This window comes from Coregonus lavaretus, assembly GCF_964263955.1.
Source record: "Coregonus lavaretus genome assembly, chromosome: 31".
Taxonomy (NCBI): domain Eukaryota; kingdom Metazoa; phylum Chordata; class Actinopteri; order Salmoniformes; family Salmonidae; genus Coregonus; species Coregonus lavaretus.
Window position 1 is genome coordinate 21298865 of NC_140018.1, and position 23254 is coordinate 21322118.

Here is a 23254-nt window from a genome sequence, read left to right on the forward strand (position 1 = left end):
ACACACACACACACACACACACACACAGGGCCTGAGCAAATGGACTCTCTGCTCTGAACAGGCTGCTCTGTTAACACAGAGTAGCACACCAAAGACACACGGCTGGTAAACAAGTCTAGCACATGGCTTAGATTACATTGCTTTTAGATTAGTTTGAAATACTTCTCATTATTATTTATAAAGCTACGGTAGCCTACAGTTGAAGTTGGGAACCCTTTCTCTCTAACATGCTATATGCCTATGTGATAAAGATATAATAAATAGCATATTTCACTTGAAACCACAGCCTCAGGAGAGGCTTGTGATACTGTGATAAGGGTTGTTATTGTTATGGGTTTGATACTCCGTGAGGTGGAAGAAAGGTGAACTACGTATTTTGCCAGGGAAGGTTCTGGTGATTCATTGCCAGTTGTGATGACTCGCCCTTAATTGCTGAAGAAGCAGACATTTAAGCTTGAGGGATTAAGTTAAGTAGAACAGATATTCAATAGGAACCCACTAGTGATAAAACGCTACAGATAGTGTTATAAACATAATATTTTATTATTGGTCTGAATTGGGTCACAAAACATTCACATTTTCACTAATGTACTACAATAATTTAATTGCAGCATACACATCAATATCTACCAGTGGAGGCACCTCAGAGGAGGAAGGGTAGGACCATCCTACTCAGTGAATTTCATAAAAATAAAAATTGTGAAACATTAAAAAAGTTATCCTTTTTATATAAAACTATACTAAATATTTTCACGTCACCAAATAACTGATTACAACACAATGTTTTGCAATGAAGGTCCACTGCAGTGCATAAAGTGTGGTCAGTAGTTGGCTCAGAAAGACAATAGTTGAACAGTTTTGAACAAATTACATTCTGAAAAAATTAAGGAGAAGCATCAAAGATATTGTTGTGTTTCTTCTTCTTCTTAGTTTACCTTTCACTTACTTAGCTAATGCAGCAAATTTTTCCTACTCAACAACCTGACTCAAACAGAGAGGAATGCTATTTATGTTAGCTAACTGGCTAAGGCTATCCAACACTGCAACTCTTCCAAGTCAAGGTAAGCTTTCCATTTAATTAATGTATTGTCACCGGGGCCCGCCGGTGTAACTGCTAAACTGATTTCTGTACACTGTACAAATGGATTGGATTGTGGGTTTACTAACACGTTAGTTCTAGTTTGTTGACTGTATCATTAATATGGTGACAATGGTGTAGGGTGTGTAGCGGTTAGCGTTTATGATATGAAGGTTTGGCTTGAATAGGTTTTTGTGCCTGGACACAGACAGCTGTTGTGTTGTGCACTGAAGTTCACAAGCGAAGGGAAAAGGTGAGAGGAGGAGAGCGTGTAGATGCGAGAAGTCATTATACAACTAGCAAAGTGATGATGCTGTATGTGGCTGCTATGAAAGTTAACTGTGCGGGTGATCAGGGTTGTATTCATTCCGCCGATTCTGTTGCAAAACGTTTCTTAAACTGCAGCAAACAGAATGAAAGCGACCTACCTGAATTTGTCCAATAGAAACTCTTGTGTTTGGACTAATGATTACACCCAAGATCAGCTAGATGCAGGCAAGAAAGTGCAAGGCGATATTGAATGAATCACTGTCTGTCACCTTGATTACTCCAATTTGGCTATTGATCTGTTATCCTATGTTATAAACTTTCATTTGTTGGCTAAGTTGTAGCAACCTCATGATGGGTATAGGGCAAATTCGAGTATCATGTAGTAGCTAGCCTAAACCTATTGATGTTACATTGAGCTGGATGAATGGAAAATGAATAACAGTCATCCAATACGCTGTAATAGAAATAAGGCCATGCTCATTAAAAAAAATTGTCCTCCCTAATCTTAAACGGAACAGACCGCCACTGATATCTACAAACAATAGCAGAATGTATTAGTCTGTGTTATCTGTTAGTAGCTACTGTTGTCCAGCCTTACTGTGTGTCACTGTCAGTTTAATCGAGAAAAAAATCAAAGGATTGAGTTCTCAACAAAGCCATTAATTGTTATCTGGGAAAAACTAAAGGGACATGACTGAACAGGAAACCCATGTTAAACTTAATTGGTTATGGTTAGGTTAAGGTTAGGGGTTAAGGTTAGGGTTAAAGTTAGAGTTGTTATATCATGCCAGTCACAATGTCCCTTTTTTATTTTCTGCAACCATAGCCATTTAATTATAGACACTTCTATGATTAAATAACCATCTGTTAATAAAATGTAAAAATAAAAATACAGTTTGGAGAACCAAAGAGGTTTGAAAGTAGTCTGAGGACATAAACATAATGACCTCACTCTTCCTACAATATGCTCTGTAACAACATGCTATTGCAATAAGTTATTCAAACTAGTACTGTTACATTCTAATATACAAACCTGCTTAGTCATTCTCAGAGTAGGAAAGAGCAGGGAAAATGTCTGATGTAACATCTCTGAAATATTTACCAAAAGTCTCTGCCATAATGTTCCAGGATTTGAAATAACAAGGTTTTGTCTGCCTTCATGCCTTCAGCTTCTCAGACCACAGTCATGTGATAGGGGAATTTCCTGTTGGCTGGCAAGCACACAACAAAGGGCACATGCACAACAAGTCATGTGATTGGAGGTGAGCTGTTTGTGAACAGGCTCTGTGGAAAACACCCTCACAATTACTCAGCACATGTAATTGCTTTATGTAACAAAGCATCCATTATGGATGTTTACACTACCCCTTTATTTGGGCATCAAAACTGCTTTCGTCAGTATGACTAGACCAGTTTCACCCCATGCCACACAGTTGGCAAAGGATTGCTATCACTTTTAGCGTCACTTAACCCATATTAACCATGGACTTGAGTACACACTGTCCTTTATTTAGCCTTGCACCAGGTCTCTGACTGGAGAGCTTTGTTATGAAACTCTGGGAACCTTGACAAGGGCCATTAGAGAAGTGCCATTATGGCACCAACAGATCAGTCACAATCTTAGACTCTTTTGTTCTTTAGGATTTCCTTTTCTTTCATGTCTATGTTTCATAAACCACTGACTGTGTTGAGGACATAAATTGCACAATGTAAAACTACAGTCTAGTAGCAGTCTACTCTTCCAAATCACTAGACACACTGATGAGTGGGGGTGTGATGAACATGCCTTCTTTCATTGCAACAGAAATAAAAGTATTTGTTCATATTTGATATTTTCTTTGTATCCCCATTAGCTGTTGCAGAAGTTTGTTTTGAAGTAGCAGCTACTCTTCCTGGGGTCCACACAAAACATGAAACATGACAAAATGCATAACACTAATAGACAAGAACAGCCACAAAATGTAAAATAAGAACAATACAACTACAAAAGGTCAAGTACTGCATACAACATATTAAATACAACAGGGGTATTCAAATAACATTTGAGAAGGTCCAGTCACACAAATGTCCTAAGTGGGAAAGGTCCTGATAGAATAGATATTGTCATTTATCGGTGTTCTAGTACAGCATAGTAAGACATTTACCATTTTCCATATTATGATTTGGGATACAAGATTTTGTATAAAATGTTTTCAGGACTACTATTAAATACATTAAATGAGACCAATCAGATACATTTGAATGAATTACAAACAACTTCTTTATTTTGACTGTGAAAATGTGCACTGTACAGGCTGTATTGTAGTAGTAAGTAGGCTATTGCTATTTGTCATGCTGCTTCAAAGAAATTTAAGAAATGAGTACAACAAAATGTATTAAAAAAATTTATGGTTTCTCTTTTTACAAAAATATAATAAAGTGCACATTTGTGACAACATTGCTGAAGAACAAAAGTGGTTGCATAGTAATCTGTATGCAAAAAAAGTCACTGAGCCAATGTACATGGGCCTTGCATTTCTCTTAATTGAATAAATAATAATAATAAACTAAAGTACACATTTTATGGAGAACAAAGGAGAGTCCAATAGAAAAGAACACCTGAGTGCACAGACTGTGTTCCATGCATGCACAAGTCACTCTGGGCCTTGCATCAATGACAAATGACCGTTTTTTCTCCTGCCAATATGGTGTGAGTGCAATTCTAAGACACTGGTGCAGGTGTTCATTGGTGAGCCTGGTGCGGTATTTGTTTTAATAATGTTTATTGTGGAGAAGGCTGACTCAGCAGTATGTGGAACCAAACATGGCCAGGATGTGTAGTGCCATTTTGTTTAGAACAGGGAAACCAGCTGCAGGCACCATCTTTCCCCAGAAATTGACAGGGTCACAATCACCAACCTGCTCTTTCAAAGCCACATTTTCTTGCTGTTCAATCAACTCCATTTGTAGTGATGCAACATTTACCCATCTAAAGATCTGTTTTGCTTGCTCTGAAAACTCTGTGACATTTGTGACCAAGAAGGGGTTCTGTATGAACAGCAGCAGTTGTCTTCCAAGAGCAAAGTCATCAAAGCGAGCCATGGCGGGGCACATCTTTCTCTCCCTGGGTTTGCTCCAAACGTTTAGGAAGTGGCAAGTTCTCCCTGGTGATCAGGAAATCTCCAATTTCCTCTGGAAAGCCCGGACTGCTGTTATCAAATCACACACTGTGTTGTTCTGTCCCTGCAGCTTAACATTGAGCTCAGTAAGATGTGATGTAATGTCTGCCAAAAATGCAGCTGTTTGCATTTTCTCCACATCTTCCAAGAACTCTGTAAACCGAGTTGCCTTTTCACTCTTTTGCTCTGATAGGAACGATATGATCTCCTCCCGAATGTCCCAAAAGCGCTCCAAAACCCTGCCTTTGCTGAGCCTTCTGACATTGTTGTGCAGTAGTAAGTCATCATTGCTGGCATTAACCTCTGTCTTAAAGCCTCTTAGCAGACGATGCTGTAGGGATGATGATGCTCTCAAAAAGTTGATCAGTTTCATCACTGTTGTCATGACCTCTGCATACACTCCCAGACTGGCACACAGGACAGATTGGTGGATGATGCAGTGGTAAGATGTCAGGTCAGGGTGGTCCTCTTTCAAACGTGCAACCAGTCCCCTCCCTCTTCCTATTTACATTTTAGTCATTTAGCAGACGCTCTTATCCAGAGCGACTTACAGGACCAATTAGGGTTAAGTGCCTTGCTCAAGGGCACATCTACAGATTTTTCACCTAGTCGGCTCGGGGATTAGAACCAGCGTCATCTCGGTTACTGGCACAACGCTCTTCACCACTAAGCTACCTGCCGCCCTATCATGGCTGGAGCTCCATCTGTGGGGATGGAGACCACCGACTTCAGATCTATCCCCTTTTTTGTCCCTTTGCTGGGTCCGAACACGGACCGCAGTCCGCCATTTGAGTATGACTGATATACAGCATATACAGGTAACTGATAAAATAAAGTAAACACCAACATAAAGTGTCTTAATAGGGCATTGGGCCACCACGAGCAAGAACAGATTCAATGCACCTTGGCATAGATTCTACAAGTGTCTGGATCTCTGTTGCAGGGAGGCGACACCATTCTTCCAAGAGAAATTCCATCATTTGATGTTTTGTTGATGGTGGTGGAAAACGCTGTCTCGTCACCGCTCCAGAATCTCCCATAAGTGTTCAATTGGGTTGAGATCTGGTGACTGAGATGGCCATGGTATATGGTTTTCATGCTCATCAAACCATTCAGTGACCACTCGTGCCCTGTGGATGGGGGCATTGTCATCCTATGGGGGCATAGCCATGGTAGCCAAAAGAATGGCCTGTCCAGCATTTTTATACATGACCCTAAGCCTGATGGGATGTTAATTGCTTAATCAACTCAGGAACCACACCTGTGTGGAAGCACCTGCTTTCAATATACTTTGTATCCCTCATTCACTCAAGTGTTTACATTATTTTGGCAGTTACCTGTACATACAGGTTTTTAGGTCATACAAGGTCAGTGGCATTGTGCTGTGAGGTTTTGCCTCACTTGTTTTTTTAAGATACATGTGCTACTTGCCTGAGTGATCCGAGTTGGAAGTGAGTTTCATGCAACCATCGCTTGATACAATACTGTGCGTTGACATGAGTATGTTCTGGATTTGAGGACTGTGAATAGACCCCTGGTGGCAAGTCTGGTGGGGTAAGTGTTGGTTTTAGAGCTGTATGTATGTTGATTATACAAACAGTTTGGAATTTTCAACACATTGATGTTTCTTACAAGAAATAATGCAGTCAATCTCTCCTCTACTTTGAGTCAGGAGAGACTGACATGCTGTTCTGGGCTTTCTTAGGTCCTTTTTTGCAGCTCCTGGCCATATAACCAGGCAATAGTCAAGATGTGACACAACCAGAGTCTGCAGGACTTGTTTGGTCGAATGTGATGTTAAAAATGCAGAGCAGCTCTTTATCACAGACATACTTATCCCCATCTTTACAACAATATAATCAATATGCCTTGACTATCACAGTTTACAATCTAAGGTATCACCAATAAGTTTAGTCTCCTCTACTTGCTCAACAGCCACATTATTCATTACCAGATTCAGCTGAGGTCAAGTACTTAGGGAATGATTAGTACCAAATACAATGCTTTTGGTTTTAGTTATGATCAGAACTAGTTTATTCCTAGCAACCCATTCTACAAATGACTGCAACTCTTTGTTTAGGGCTGCAGAGATTTCACTAGCTGGGGGTGCTGACATGTACAGTGCCTTCAGAAAGTCAGGAGTAACAATGTGCTTAACAAATCACATAATAAGTTGCATGGACTCATTCTGTGTTCAATAATAGTGGTTAACATGATTTTTGAATGACTACCCCATCTCTGTACCCCACACATACAATTATCTCTAAGGTCCTTCAATCAAGTAGTGAATTTCAAGCACAGATCAGATTCAACCACAAAGACCAGGAAGGTTTTTCAATGCCTCGCAAAGAAGGGCACCGATTGGTAGATGAATATCCCTTTGAGCATGATGAAGTTATTAATTAGGCTTTCGATGGTGTATCAATAAACCCAGTCACTACAAATATACAGGCGTCCTTCCTAACTCAGTTGCCGGAGAGGAAGGAAACTGCTCAGGGATTTCACCATGAGGCCAATGGTGATTTTAAAACAGAGTTTAATGGTTGTGATATGAGAAAACTGAGGATGGATCAACAACATTGTAGTTACTCCACAGTACTAACCTAAATGACAGAGTGAAAAGAAGGAAGCCTAATGTTTGCAACAAGGCACTTAAGTAATACTGCAAGAAATGTGGCAAAGAAATGAACTTTTTGTCCTGAATACAAAGCGTTATGTTTGGGAAAATCCAACACAACACATCACTGAATACCACTGTTCATACACTGCTTAAAAAAATAAAGGGAACACTTAAACAACACAATGTAACTCCAAGTCAATCACACTTCTGTGAAATCAAACTGTCCACTTAGGAAGCAACACTGATTGACAATACATTTCACATGCTGTTGTGTAAATGGAATAGACAACAGGTGGAAATTATAGGCAATTAGCAAGACACCCACAATAAAGGACTGGTTCTGCATGTGGTGACCACAGACCACTTCTCAGTTCCTATGCTTCCTGGCTGATGTTTTGGTCACTTTTGAATGCTGGCGGTGCTTTCACTCTAGTGGTAGCATGAGACGGAGTCTACAACCCACACAAGTGGTTCAGGTAGTGCAGCTCATCCAGGATGGCACATCAATGCGAGCTGTGGCAAGAAGGTTTGCTGTGTCTGTCAGCGTAGTGTCCAGAGCATGGAGGCGCTACCAGGAGACAGGCCAGTACATCAGGAGACGTGGAGGAGGCCGTAGGAGGGCAACAACCCAGTAGCAGGACCGCTACCTCCGCCTTTGTGCAAGGAGGAGCAGGAGGAGCACTGCCAGAGCCCTGCAAAATGACCTCCAGCAGGCCACAAATGTGCATGTGTCTGCTCAAACGGTCAGAAACAGACTCCATGAGGGTGGTATGAGGGCCCGACGTCCACAGGTGGGGGTTGTGCTTACAGCCCAACACCGTGCAGGACGTTTGGCATTTGCCAGAGAACACCAAGATTGGGAAATTCGCCACTGGCGCCCTGTGCTCTTCACAGATGAAAGCAGGTTCACACTGAGCACATGTGACAGACGTGACAGAGTCTGGAGACGCCGTGGAGAATGTTCTGCTGCCTGCAACATCCTCCAGCATGACCGGTTTGGCGGTGGGTCAGTCATGGTGTGGGGTGGCATTTCTTTGGGGGGCCGCACAGCCCTCCATGTGCTCGCCAGAGGTAGCCTGACAGCCATTAGGTACCGAGATGAGATCCTCAGACCTCTTGTGAGACCATATGCTGGTGCGGTTGGCCCTGGGTTCCTCCTAATGCAAGACAATGCTAGACCTCATGTGGCTGGAGTGTGTCAGCAGTTCCTGCAAGAGGAAGGCATTGATGCTATGGACTGGCCCGCCCGTTCCCCAGACCTGAATCCAATTGAGCACATCTGGGACATCATGTCTCGCTCCATCCACCAACGCCACGTTGCACCACAGACTGTCCAGGAGTTGGCGGATGCTTTAGTCCAGGTCTGGGAGGAGATCCCTCAGGAGACCATCCGCCACCTCATCAGGAGCATGCCCAGGCATTGTAGGGAGGTCATACAGGCACGTGGAGGCCACACACACTACTGAGCCTCATTTTGACTTGTTTTAAGGACATTACATCAAAGTTGGATCAGCCTGTAGTGTTGTTTTCTACTTTAATTTTGAGGGTGACTCCAAATCCAGACCTCCATGGGTTGATACATTTGATTTCCATTGATAATTTTTGTGTGATTTTGTTGTCAGCACATTCAACTATGTAAAGAAAAAAGTATTTAATAAGATTATTTCATTCATTCAGATCTAGGATGTGTTATTTTAGTGTTCCCTTAATTTTTTTGAGCAGTGTATTTTCAAGCATGGTCGTGGTTGCATCATGTTATGGGTATGCTTGTCATTGGCAAGGACTAGGGAGTTTTTTTCTTTTGGGGGGGGGGTAAAAAGAAACGGAATAGAGCTATGCACAGGAAAACCTAGTTCAGCCTTCTTTCCAACAGACACTGGGAGATGAATTCACCTTTCAGCAGGACAATAACCTAAACCATAAGGCCAAATATATACTGGAGTTGTTTACCAAGACGACATTGAATGTTCCTGAGTGGCCTAGTTCAAGTTTTGACTTAAATCGGTTTGGAAATCTATGGCAAGACTTGAAAATGGCATTCTAGCAATGATCAACAACCAACTTGACAGAGCTTTAAGAATTTTTTTCGAAGAATAATGGGCCAATATTGTACAATCCAGGTGTGCAAAGCTCTTAGATTTACCCAAAAAGACTCACATCTGTAATCACTGCCAAAGGTGTTTCTAACATGTATTGTCTCAAGGGGGTGAATACTTATCTAATTAAGATATATTAGTGTTTTATTTTTCATAAATGTTTAATGTTTGAATTTTTCTTCCACGTTGACAGAGTATTTTGTGTAGATCGTTGACCAAAAATGACAATTAAATCCATTTTAATCCCACTTTGTAACACAATGTGGAAAAAGTCAAGGGATGTGAATACTTTCTGAATGTACTGTATAGTGTTGAAACATCTGCATCCATAGACACACTGGCTTTGTTTAAGGCTAGTGGTAGATCATTAGAAAAATAGAAAACAGTAAAGGGCCAAGATAGCTCCCTTTTGGAATACTACACTTTACATGTTTTACGTCAGAGAAGCTCCGATTAAAGAAGCCCCTCTGTGTTCTATTAGATAGATGGCTCTCTATCCATAATATGGCAGATGATGTAAAGCCATAACAATGAGTTTTTCCAATAACAAATGACAGTCAATAATATCAAAGGCTGCACTGAAATCTAACCATACAGCTGCCACAATCTTATTGTTATCAATATCTTTCAGCCAATCATCAGTAATTTGTGTCAGTGCAGTACATGTTTCACTTGATATGAACATGTACTTTATTTCTTTACTTACTACTTTTATGATCCCTTTCAATCGTTTTTAGTATATAGCGGCAAGATAACATCTTCTAAATACAACAAATACTTTACATCTAATCACACTTTATATTTTTTGGAAACAAAGGTTAAGGTTTTGTTTAGCATCAGTATTTTCTAGAACTCGTAATAAATGGTGATATGTTGCAAAAACATGCAAACTACACAAAATATTGTATGTTATAGGTCACTTTGGAGCTTTAACTATAGTGGGAGATACATTTGTAAAATAAACAAGACCAAGGAAGTTAATCAAATGTGTTTGTCCTTAAAAGCATTTGATAGAGATGGAGCCTACTTGAACAATTCTACATGTTTATTGGCAGGGGCAGTATTGACATCATGGGAGAGTCCATAATAGTGTTGGTCCTTACAGTTCTGTGCTGCCCTCTGCTGCTGAGCAAAGGAACTTCTAAAGAGACACTACAGTATGATCCTGAAGCAAAGTCGTCACATAAAATAATTACCTACATTTATATTAGGAAACACAAACCAAAGTAATACTGAATATATTAAATCATGTTATTTTATTATTTTCAATGTCAATGCTACAGTACTTACATTTTCTGTTGTCATTCAGAATGTCATGTTACAAAAGACGTAATAGACAGGCCTACATTCTCACTTCCAGTACCCAAACAAACAAGGTCAATGATACCTCAAGGTTAACTTTAAGACCCACTCCCTACCAGAAATACAGTATGAGAACATTTCCAATTTCCATGATTTAAGAAAAAACCTTGATGACATTGCAAAGAAAGAGACAAAGTAGAAGATAAAGTCAATAGTGCAGTGAAGTACTGAACATTGTTGAACAGAAAGTAGACCTAGAGGTTGAATGAGGACTTGCAGCCTAGATGGCACAGCACTGGATATCTTAAAAATCCTTCTTTAACCTGTCTCCTCCTGCCATTCATCTCCACTGATTGAAGTGGATTTAACAAGTGACATCAATATGGGATCATAGCTTTCACCTGGATTCACCTGGTCAGTCTTATGGAAAGAGCAGGCGTTCCTAATGTTTTGTACACTCAGTGTAGATTGAGTCCTCAACAACAGTAATAGAAAGGAAAAACTATAAGACAACCGTTTAAACTCAAACTGACAGTGGGTTCACTTTGTTATGCTTAAAGCTGCAATCCATAGCAGTGAAAGTGCCGAGTCCATTTGCGATATTGGTCAAAGGATGAGTGCCGATTTATATTTTAAGTAGAAATTGTGCACAAATACTGCATTTTAAAAGCCTGTTATATTAAAATAAGTGCCCTTAAATATAGACCACATAGAGAATTCCATAAATCAGATGTATCTAAATAGGCGTGCCAAAATTCAGCATTTTGACATGTCCCTCTGTCTCAGGACAGTGCGACAGCAATCTGTACTGATCTGACGTGAGACAATGATGGTCATGTCAAAATGCTGATATATTGAATTTCATGTTATTTGTGATTCAAGGTTAAAAAAAATATAAATAAGCCTGTCCCTAATTTTAAGGTCAAATCATAGTGTGAAAGCAGGTGAACTGGTTATACTCTTTTTGGCAATTTTCTAGTGTTTTGTAGTGGAAAACAGAGAGTTGAGCATAACACGTCAACCCTGTTACCCATAGATAGACAGGCTAAAAATGTTTTAAGCTTGAATTCAATTGCCCTTTCCTGCTGCACATAAGCTTCCATTCCCCAATCACAAGGGGATTTATGGCTGATTTAAGATGAAGTCTTCAATCCTGTTATAGTCAACCATGTTACTTTATTTGCCACTTAATTAGGCACTTACTATGGTTTTTATCTTTACCTGTTGAGATGGTAAAATTGTTTAAGTTGAATGTGTGCTCTTTATGACAGATTGTTAAAATTAGGTGAAATACTGTAAAACTGGGGGGGGTTTTCCTCAAAGGTTTTTCTCACAACGTTACACTACTCAAAAAGGCACCTAATTGGTGGAACAACACATATTACAACAAAGACATTACTTCAAACAACAAAATAAAAATATCCCTCAGACATCATTGCACGCATGATAGAACAGCAGAGTATGTACTACGATTTTTTTTTTTATACCACAATGCTGGATGCTAATTTCCTCAAAATAAAAACAACAAATGCTCCTGGGGCGGTCAGTGGCTCCTTTGGCGGACTTCAGCTTTAATGTATCAAAACAACAGCTATATAAAGTGGGATAAGGCTTGTCTTCATTTTTCATAATGACACAGGAAAGTGACTTGATTCAGGGAGGGCTGTCTGGCTGAATTTCTAAGACTTTTTATGCCTTGGGGGAACAGATCAGTAAAGGTAGGACAAAAACTCAGGTTCCTAAGATGCAGTGGGTTTTTTACCTTGAAGTCTCCAGATAAGAGTAGGCGTTCACAACCCTTCATTCCACAATGGAACACAGTTCTCTCACCAAGGACAGGGAACAGTAACTTTCCAAGTACCCAATCCTCTTGAGTTTTCTGACTTGGTACAGAGAATGAGTGCATTTCTTCCTCCATCCGTGATGTCCACAGCGTCATGCAGAGATACAGAGAAGGCCGAGAGGTCCAGGTCTACAAGTAATATGTCCACTCCCTTATTTCTGCAGTTCATGGGAGGTGCTGAATGTCTCATACACATTGGCAGAAAACTCCTTCACTTGGTCTATCATCAGGAGATCCTGGAAAGAGGGAAGGTGTCAAAGTCTTAGAGTCAAGACCTCTTGAAACTTGCTGGGATTGAAAAATGAAGGAAATGCTTCCACAAGTCAAATTAGCTTTTACCTGTACAAATTGACTTGGTATTTCACTGCAGATTGAGTGGATCTGTCCATTCACAATGGGTATGATTTTGGCAACTGGTAGAGTTACATGCAAGAGTCTGGAAGAGATTTTGGAGGACATGAATTGATAGGCAGATTTATTTCCTACAAAAAGGTTGTGTTTCAGTTGTCAGAGCAGCTTACCGATCACTGCACCTGTACACAGCCCATCTGTAATTAGCCCACCCAACTACCTCATCCCCGTATTGTTATTTACATTGTTATTTATTTTGCTCATTTGCACCCCAGTATCTCTATTTGCAAATCATCTTCTGCACATCTATTATTTTGCACTATGGCCTATTTATTGCCTTACCTCCATAACTTACTACATTTGCACACACTGTATATAGATTTTCTATTGTGTTATTGACTGTACGTTTTGTTTATTCCATATGTAACTCTGTGTTGTTGTTGTTTTTATTGCACTGCTTTGCTTTATCTTGGCCAGGTTGCAGTTGTAAATGAGAACTTGTTCTCAACTGGCTTACCTGGTTAAATAAATAAATAAAATAAAATCTGGCATTCAGAAAGTGATTTACTACGATAAGATGACCTTTTATCAATTGCTGGCAATTAAATTCATCCACAAAAAAACTGACCCATCAGGTGTAGTGCTGGGGGTGGAGTCTTCCTGTGGTCCCGGTGGGGGCCGGAAGAACTCTGCCATGTTGTCAAGGACACGGTTGAAGCCCCTGTTCAGGCAAGTGTTGAGTACAGTGCCGAAGTCCGGGCTAGAGGACAGAGAGGACACAGTTCAACACACACACACAAAACAAGCCTCTCAAAATAAGGCTCAATACGTTTTAGGCCCGTCTTACCTTTCAAGCATGTCTCTTGTCTCATTGAGCAGCTTTATCGTAGTGATATCATTCTCCGTCAGACGACAGGCCTGTTGTAGACCCCAGTGTAAGCCCAAATAAACAAGAAGAAAATACATCAAGTCGTATAATGTGCATCAGTTCATGACCATTACTCTGACCATGGTTGACAATCCAGTAATGATCAGATTAACAGATCCCCATAGTGGAGCTGTGAGTAGTCCCAGGGGCAGTGGCAGGTGAGGGCTGATACCTGTGTAGCCAGAGTATTCTCCTCATCAGGCATCATGTACCAGGAGAGACATCTGTGTGTGGAAACCCCTTCCCCCTCCTCCACCTGGGCTCTGATCTGATTCAGGTGCTGCTCCAGCTCCTGCAGGGACAGACTCTGCTTCAGGGACACCCTTGGGGGGGGGGGGGGGGGGAGATAATAAAAATACATACAATTTGATTTGACCGACACAGAGACACGGTCACTGGCAGTCAGGCAAAAGCATCATATATGACTTAACAATCCTCCTCCTAATGTGGTTTGAGGTGCATTGTGTGCATGTGGTTGGCACTGTCTGACTCACCCGCCTAATGTGTTCTGCACAGCTTTCTTCACCGCTGTTATCATCTCACTCAACCCTTGGGAGTGAGAGAGAACGCATCAAATGTAAGGACGTTTTACATCATATGGAACTAATGTAGGCTAGTCAACATAGCATATCTGAGAAGACTTGTTATACTACAGGCCTAGCTATTTCAGAAAGACATGAATGTCTCTTACCATCCCCAAGGAGGTGATGGATGCTGGAGAGGTACTGTTGTTGCACGTCTGGAGGGGCCAATGGCATCTGGTGGAGCACAAAACACAGAAATGGCATGCATAGACCACCTCACATTCAACATTTATGGGCGGTTTTCTGGACACAGATTAAGCTAATTCATGAAAGAAAAAGCATTTGCCTTGCTTTATCTTGGCCAGGTCGCAGTTGTAAATGAGAACTCGTTCTCAACTGGCTTACCTGGTTAAATAAAGGTAAATAAATAAAATATAGAGCCTCTCCATTGAGTTTGCTTTCTAGTCCAGGACTAGGCTTAATATGTGTCTAGGAATTGAAACTGCCCCATAGGGTACAAGAGATTAAAGCATTACCATTCCATTCTTGCTGACAGAATTGTCCATGTATAAGTAGCCACCAATGATATTGAGCTGAACACGGAGAAAAACAACCAACATACAGGTACTGTACACAGCCACGACACTTCGGGTGAAACCTGGGGGTATGGGAAAAAGAGGAGTGATTGCCATATGACAGCTAGCAGTACATCAAGAAATTAAATCACTGTAGTTATTGATTCACAAAGTAATTGCTGTTTAGGAATAATAACTTACTGATAATCTTCAGGTCCTCCCATATTTCAAGTTTATTTACTGGTCTAGAAGAGAAACAGGAGATGTCAATAATACTTCAAACTAATAATTTTGCTGAGCTATGATGCAAGTGGTCATGATCACTTACTTGCTCTTCAGCAGTGTAGTGAGGCTCTCTGAGTTTAGATGATGTAAAATGGCTTCTCTTAATGTAGGGAGCATTGACAACACTGTAAATAAAAACAAAAAACAAGCATCAACAGCGTTTCAAACTGCACAAATATGAATATGAATCATCAACACAGCAGTATCTCAATCATTTGACATAATGAGCGTGGCAGGAGATTTCAGAGACTGTTACTGTTAATAGGCTAAAGGTGAGGTCCGTATCAGTCAAGACAGCATGACAATACTGTAGCCTACCTGTCATGTTGCACGTTCTCTGGTTACTCTCGAAGTGTAACTGATGTCGGGCTTGAGCGATATACTCTGATGCCTCACGCTCCTGTATATCTTGCATTTTCTTTTGGGCATATTTACCAAGAAAGTACACACCTGGAACAGGCAGGCAGAATGTAGCTAGCTAGAATGAATGCAGCAACATTAGCTAACGTTACGGTCATCAGCTTGTTCGATTTATTATGATTATCTTTCATGTAATTACATTTTCTAGCCATTTAGATATAACGTAACTTCATAAATGCATCATCGTCATAGTTGACATAAAATACCTCTGCTCAAATCTAGACCCACACAGGTAAACATTCCTGGCTAGCAGATGGCTAACTAGGTTACGTTAACGTTAGCTTGATAGCTTACCTCCGACAAAAGCACCAGCGAAAATAAATTTCCTTTTGTGGCGTTTCAGGAAATTCCACGTAGACGAAAACATTCTTGAGACGATTGCAGATTTATAAAATACAATAAATAAAGCACCCAAGTGTGTTATTTTCCACAGTCGCACATGACACGAACTTGATTCCTAGGTGGGACTGGGAGAGGCTTTACTGTATAGCTCAAAGGGCTATGAGGACACGCCTGTGCCCAAATTAGTGACGTACGTCGCTCAGCGAGAGTCGAGTGGAGAAATTTTTTGAGAATGACACAAATATAAATTTTGACAAAGTCTGCTGCCTCAGTTTTGATGATGGCAATTTGCATATACTCCAGAATGTCATGAAGAGTGATCAGATGAATTGCAATTAATTGCAAAGTCCCTCTTTGCCATGAAAATGAATTTAATCCCAGACTTTAAACTCCCCAGACCTTAATCCCATTGAGAATCTGTGGTCGATCCTCAAGAGGCGGGTGGACAAACAAAAACCCACAAATTCTGACAAACCCTAAGCATTGATTATACAAGAATGGGCTGCCATCAGTCAGGATGTGGTCCAGAAGTTAATTGACAGCATGCCAGGGCAGATTGCAGAGGTCTTGAAAAAGAAGGGTCAACACTGCACATATTGACGCTTTGCATAAATTTAATGTAATTGTGAATAAAAGCCTTTGACACTTATGGAATGCTTGTAATTATACTTCAGTATACCATAGTAACATCAGACAAAAATATCTCATAACACTGAAGCAGCGAACTTTGTGAAGACCAATACTTGTGTCATTCTCAATTTTTGACCACGACTGTAGTTTGTTCTTGTGGCTAGAAACGTCAACGAGAATTTGAAACTTGTCTGCCAAAATTGGGACTTGGGAGATTGTTCAGAATCATTCAGTCATTCAATTGTACGTTTAATTTTGTACAAAAAAATGTAGACGTGAATGCCGCAGTTATAGACCTACATTTTAGGTGAAAATCACTTTTTTTTTTTTTTTTACTGCATAATAAATTAATAAATATGACTGGTCAATTGTGTGAGTGAGGGCTGCGCCCAAGAGGCAAAAAATAAGATTAAAAAACGTTTTTTGTTGTTGTTATCCAACCACAGGAGCCTGCTCTCAATGTTCAAAATACACCAGAGAGCATCATTTAGCTACAGAGGATCAACAGTTTATAAAAAATAACAGTGGATTAAGTTTTTATCACAAGCACATACAGGTAGGCTATCTGCCAAAATTAAGGAAACACCAATATAAAGTGTTTTAGGGTGTTGCACCACCACGAGCTGCCAGAACAGATTCGATGCGCCTTGGCATAGATTCTACAGGTGGACCTAAACCATGCCAGCAAAATGCACCCCACACCATAACATGTACTTTGAATCTGTTGTTTACTCAAGTGTTTTCTTTATTTTGGCAGTTACCGGTATGCCTACAGTCGGGAAGGCCGCAGTACAGCTTGTTGCTTTGTGGCCATAGACATATAATCCATAGAAGGGTTTGTAACCTCTTACCCTGGCAATTTGACTGTTATACTCCTGGGTACATTGACATTGGATGCCAGTCCTGATTTTAATGGGAACTGCCGACTATGGATGATATATCTATGGTTGGTTGCGCTGTCAGTTTGCCTTTTGCAGATTTCAAAATACAATCGCGGGAAGAATGCAGTTTGGAAAGCAAATACCTACTGCTGAAAATTGAACACTAATCTGTCTGTAGAACCAATATTTCTATTTCTATTGGAGAAGCAGTTTTAGCCTCTCTTCATACTGTATTGTCTTTGGTATAGCCTCTCCCTGGCTAGGTGGCTAGCTGCTAGTTGTCAAACACGTAGGTGCGAAGCAGAACACTGACCAAAGCGACATCGATTAATCGGTGTTTCTGCGATCATCTGTAAATTACTGAGTGGTCCGTCCAATATTATCTTCCCCCTCAATGCACCCAAGCGCCATAAATGGGTTCCAGGAAGCGATGATTTTATAACGCTGTCGCTTGAGCATTCTGATAGTTGATGTGTGTTTGTGGCATCATCTAATTTATGTAGTTTCTCATTTGTACATCCAACATGGGGACAGAGAATGTGGGAAAAACATACTTTCAGCAATGTGCCTTTGACTTACAGAGATGGATGGCCAGTGCCTTTGACATGGTACATTTGACATAGGCATATGGACAGGACATAATTTGTGCCGTTGGTGGTAGCAGTTTCGTTCATCATATTTAGCGTTTTAACTAACTTGTAGAGAACATTTTCTTTGCGTTTTCATATTAAGTAAAACGAAAGGAACGAAACAGCGACGACTAAAGGCGCATTGTGGCTAGACAGGACAGTCCCACCAGTAAATTATTACAACACCAAACTATTTGTAATGGTCTGCTAATAATAATCTCCACCTCTTTACATGTAAAATAAACTTTGGAGAATGGAGAGGTACCTGTTGGATGTCTCATGGTCTACAACAATGTAATCCTTGGCATGGGCCCCGTGTACCTCAGTTGGTAGAGCATGGTACTTGCAACGCCAGGGTTGTGGGTTCGTTTCCCACGGGGGGCCAGTATGAAAATGTATGCACTCACTAACTGTAAGTCGCTCTGGATAATAGCGTCTGCTAAATGACTAAAATGTAAATGTAAGGGGAGAAATGAAGTGAATGAAACAAAATATGAGTGGGGAAATTCCATGGTAACAGAATGATGCTGAGACTCAGATGTTTCACTTTAAAATGTATGCCAAACAAAAAACAATAATTGCTAAGTTAAACAAACCATACAACTCTATGCACAAAGACAACTTTTAACAATTTCCACAGAACATTTTACAAAAACACATTTACTTGAAGAACAGTGCAGATTTGGTAACCGAATGAGGGCACAAAATGCACAAACCATCATTCTGTTACCAAACTTTGCATCTGCACTGTTCTTAAAGTAAAAGTGTTTTTGTAGAGGGGGGGGGGGGGGGGGGGGGGGGGGGCAGGACCGAGTTTGGGAAACGATGCTCTATGTGACTGTGGAGCCATGCATCAGAAGCCATGTGTGAAGGAGCTCTTCGCCTGATCAGGATCCTTGACCTCATCAACCAGTAAACTTGAGTTTACCCATTGGGGTTTACTGTAGCATTTGTGTATGTTCATTGTGAGGGTTATTACCTTGATAATTCCTCTATAGTACTTGTCAGAGTATATGTCATTATCTGTTTTGCCTTAACAGTGAGACAGACATTCCTCTGGTGGTGTATGGGTGTAATAATGACAGGTTTGGTGACTGTGGATCTGTTCTAGACATAACTCTGGTGATCTACCCCACACTAGGTCATCATTTAAGCTACAGTCTAGTGTTTACAGCATCTTGTAGAAATGCATCCGTGTTCAAATGCATCCTCATCAATGCAGAAGCCTTGATTTGAATAGTTGAATAGGATCATTCATATACTTTATTCAAATACATACTCCTTCATTTTCAGTGTATCTCATGTTTAAGAGCAGAAGAAGCAATGGAAATGCTGAAGACCTTTTTATAAACAGGAGAACCAAAATGGTAAGATCTGCTACTGTTATCTTGCAACCTTCAGTAACATACGTATCTTAAGTATTTTCACCTACAGTATGCCTGCAAGTTGGATTTTTTCCCTTCTCTTTCAGCCCCCAAGCCCAAGACAAGGAAGGTCCTCTGTAGCACAGCTGGTAGAGCACGGTGCTTGTAACGCCAAGGTAGTGGGTTCGATCCCCGGGACCACCCATACGCAAAAATGTCTCCACGCATGACTGTAAATCGCTTTGGATGAAAGCGTCTGCTAAATGGCATATTATTATATTATTTAAAGAAGGAGTGAGATACTGTTGATGTCCAGCAGGGGGCTCTAGTCGTTAAGGAATGAGGTGAGGAGCAGAGGACGATCATGAGGCAAAGGGAGTAGCTAACAAAGCTTTCTCCTGAAACAGACTTGGAACACAACCAATGTGTCCTATGGATTTGTCTGTCTGACAAAGGATTCAAATTGACTTTTTCATCTTCTCACTTATTCATTCAGCCTTTTGCATCAGCACTCATGGTTATTTTCATATTATTGACAGTGTTTTATACCCTTACAGCATAGTTTGGATGGACAGTGGATACTATCCAGGGCCTGTAAAGTGGCTTGATTTCATTTCTCTCTGGCTTTCCTGTGTGGGGAGCTGCTGCTGACCTCATTATGGTTATTAGTGTACAGTTCCAAGTAAACAACTGGCTCGACTGGGCTGGTCAGCACTATTGTCTGGGTTCTCCTCCTCCTCCTCCCCATGTCGTCATCTAACCCAGATGTGATCTCACTCCGAGCACCCTGGGTCTGGGATGAGCTGAGCATAAGGCAGGTGCCGGGGCCCCCTCTAAATCAGAAAACTCTAAAGGAGCTCTCTCTCTGCCGTCATGGATCTGACCGCTTTATTTCAAATCAGTGTTGCCCCTTGAGGCCATTTCCCACTGCAATACTACATGGCCAAAAGTATGCTTGTCGAACATCTCATTCCAAAATCATGGGCGTTAATATGGAGTTGGTACCCCCTTTACTGCTATAACAGCCTCCACTCTTCTGGGAAGGCTTTCAACTAGATGTTGGAACATTGCTGCGGGGACTTGCTTCCATTCAGCCACAAGAGCATTAGTGAGGTCGGGCACTGATGTTGGGCGATTAGGTCTGGCTCGCAGTTGCCGTTCCAATTCATCCCAAAGGTGTTTAGATGGGGTTGAGGTCAGGGCTCTGTGCAGGCCAGTCAAGTTCTTCCACACCGATCTCGACAAACCAGTTCTGTATGGACCTCGCTTTGTGCACGGGGGCATTGTCATGCTGAAACAGGAAAGGGCCTTCCCCAAACGTTTGCCACAAAGTTAGAAGCACAGAATCGTCTAGAATGTAATTGTATGTTGTAGCATTAAGATTTCCCTTCACTGGAACTAAAGGGCCTAGCCCGAACCATGAAAAACAGCCCCAGACCATTATTCCTCCTCCAACAAATGTTACAGTTGGCACTTTGCATTGGGGTAGGTAGCGTTCTCCTGGCATCCGCCAAACCCAGATTCATCCATCGGACTGCCAGATGGTGAAGCGTGATTCATCACTCCAGAGAACGCGTTTCCACTGCTCCGGAGTCCAATGGCGGTGAGCTTTACACCACTCCAGCTGATGCTTGGCATTGCGCATGGTGATCTTAGGCTTGTGTGTGGCTGCTCGGCCATGGAAACCCATTTCAGGAAGTTCCCGATGAAAAGTTATTGTGCTGACGTTGCTTCCAAATGCAGTTTGGAACTCGGTAGTGAATGTTGCAACCGAGGACAGACGATTTTTGTGCGCTTCAGCACTTGGCGGTCCCATTCTGAGAGCTTGTGTGGCTTACCACTTCGCGGCTGAGCCGTTGTTGCCTATGACGGTGCCACGTTGAAAGTCACTGAGCTCTTCAGCACGGTCCATTCTACTGCCAATGTTTGTCTATGGAGATTGCATGGCGGTGTGCTCGATTTTATACACCTGTCAGCCATGGGTGTGGCTGAAATAGTCAAATCCACTAATTTGAAGGGGTGTCCACATACTTTAGTCTATCATGTCTGTGATAGTTTCTGGGTTTGGTATGCATGTCTTGGATTGTTAAGTAGTTGCGTCATGTACAATATGTTGGTGGGGTTCTCTTCTTCTTTGAAAATGTGATGTATTAAGTGCCATTAAGTTTTGTGATTTCTTCTGCTGAAGAACAAACACGTGTTCATACAGTGGGAGTCGCAGCGGGAGAAGGAACACTGAATAGTAAAGAGTGGAAGTGCCCACACAGACATTCCTGTCTCACCTACTGAGCGACTAGACCAGATACCACTGCAGAGGGATCATATTTCAATGAGAGGGACACACTTATTTCAGATCAGATAGAAGACCAACGTCCATTCCATCCACTCCCTCTGTTTTCTTTAAATCTTAGTCACTGTAACCACCAACACTCTCACATGAGGACTGCAGTTTGGTGTGTGACAACCAGCATGTTTTTGTAGCACAGAGCACAGCTGTGTGGGAGAGTCAGCCTGACACTCCTCCCCATCCCATCACTTACAGCGGGCAGGCAGGCAGCATCACCCAGCCTAAAACCCTAAGTGTTTCCTTCCCTGGACAGGATCAGGAACAGAGGAACTAACAGGCCAGGCAGCATCAGATGGTACATGAGCATGAAACCAGCTCCAAATGGCTGTTCCACACTCTGACATACTTAGGTTGAACTATTGTTCTTTAGTGTCTGTTTTAAATCAGCAATATTTCATCTTTATTTTGCTATTTAGTTCAACTGCTATATGTAGTTTATTCCCCAATTTACAGTATATGTTAAATGGGCAATCTGTAATTTTTACATCCATTTTTTAAAACTTTTAAATGAATGATATATACTCATTGATTCTTGAAGAAAATAACTTATAAATACCCCAAAATAAAAGCTTTTTTACTCTGTAAACAATGCAATTGTAAACAAACACTGTATAGCCTCAAAACATGGTTAAAACTATAATTTGGATATCATGGAAGGTCAGTCCATAGTTCTGTGTATGAATTTGAGAGTGCTTTCATTTCGCCAGCCCCATCCCTCAGTCTCTTTTAACCAAAACTGTGGCGGGGTGTGTGCTTTGCTATTATTTGAACTGTTGATTATCCCTTTAAAATGTTGTGGATGAAATCCAAAATGAAGGTGACAATGTAAGTTTGAAGAATTGTGAACTCCTAGCTATCATTATAGCTATATATAGAGATAATTTGTCCAATTGGACAATTTTAATTTGTGATTGTTAGTAACTGACTGGTGTTTGAGAGTTTATTCTAGAATAAGAGAACAGTGATTATCACCTACAGGCTGTCATGTTATTGATCTTAATCACGTAATAATCTATGAACGTTTGATCATCTTGAAGAACAATCTGGCCTTAAATGGCCATGTACTCTTATAATCTCCACCCGGCACAGCCAGAAGAGGACTGGCCACCCCTCAGAGCCTGGTTCCTCTCTAGGTTTCTTCCTAGGTTCCTGCCTTTCTAGGGAGTTTTTCCTAGCCTCTGTGCTTCTACATCTGCATTGCTTGCCATTTGGGGTTTTAGGCTGGGTTTCTGTATAGCACTTTGTGACATCTGCTGATGTAAAAAGGGCTTTATAAATACATTTGATTGATTTACAATAATCTCTCTCCAGTTCCCTCTGGCTTTGTGTGTTATGATTCATTCCTTCATAAAGGTTTTAAATGTTTAATGCTTGCAGCAGTGGCGAGTTAGATGAGCGATGTCATGCCCTTGGCTACATTCTGACCATCCAACCCCCCCTGAAGGTCACTCAAGTAGAGCTCTGCTGCTACGGCCAAAGAACCACTCAGGATCCCTGCCTAAGACTGGCACAGTACACATGCTCAGCCGCCCGCCCCCACACATCCGGCAGAGAAACACACACACACACCTTGCCAAAGGATCTGTACTCCGTATTTTCTGTGCTTGGAGG

General features: G+C 41.2%; 1 protein-coding gene and 1 long non-coding RNA gene across 3 annotated transcripts; one reads left to right on the top strand and one right to left on the bottom strand.

Moving 5' to 3' along the window:
- Window positions 1–23254, top strand: LOC311107099. The gene is made up of 3 exons (XR_014610400.1): window positions 1–1061; window positions 19226–19299; window positions 19404–23254. It is a non-coding gene; the product is annotated as an uncharacterized lncRNA (long non-coding RNA).
- On the bottom strand, window positions 10460–15919 carry LOC311106900 (peroxisomal biogenesis factor 3-like). 2 transcript variants are annotated; one of them, XM_084149285.1, is made up of 12 exons: window positions 15745–15919; window positions 15349–15480; window positions 15074–15155; window positions 14947–14990; window positions 14707–14828; window positions 14338–14404; window positions 14141–14195; window positions 13819–13969; window positions 13566–13636; window positions 13347–13478; window positions 12707–12803; window positions 10460–12603 (listed from the first exon to the last, which is right to left on the bottom strand). In XM_084149285.1, the coding sequence occupies exons 1-12, from the start codon at window positions 15815–15817 to the stop codon at window positions 12520–12522; spliced, it is 1110 nt and encodes a 369-aa protein (XP_084005411.1). In that variant the 5' UTR covers window positions 15818–15919; the 3' UTR covers window positions 10460–12519. The 2 variants fall into 2 exon arrangements, with proteins under 2 accessions (XP_084005411.1, XP_084005410.1); XM_084149284.1 differs by having other exon boundaries at window positions 10460–12803; window positions 15745–15918.

Bases quoted from the DNA above. Each gene is read 5' to 3' on its own strand.
- LOC311106900 (XM_084149284.1), bottom strand. From the start codon at position 15,817: ATGTTTTCGTCTACGTGGAATTTCCTGAAACGCCACAAAAGGAAATTT. The intron at 14,405-14,706 runs GTAATGCTTTAA...GTGCTCCACCAG, and splicing joins CTGTCAGCAAGAATGGAATG to ATGCCATTGGCCCCTCCAGA. The intron at 12,804-13,346 runs GTCAGTTTTTTT...AATCTCTTCCAG, and splicing joins CCCAGCACTACACCTGATGG to ACTCTTGCATGTAACTCTAC.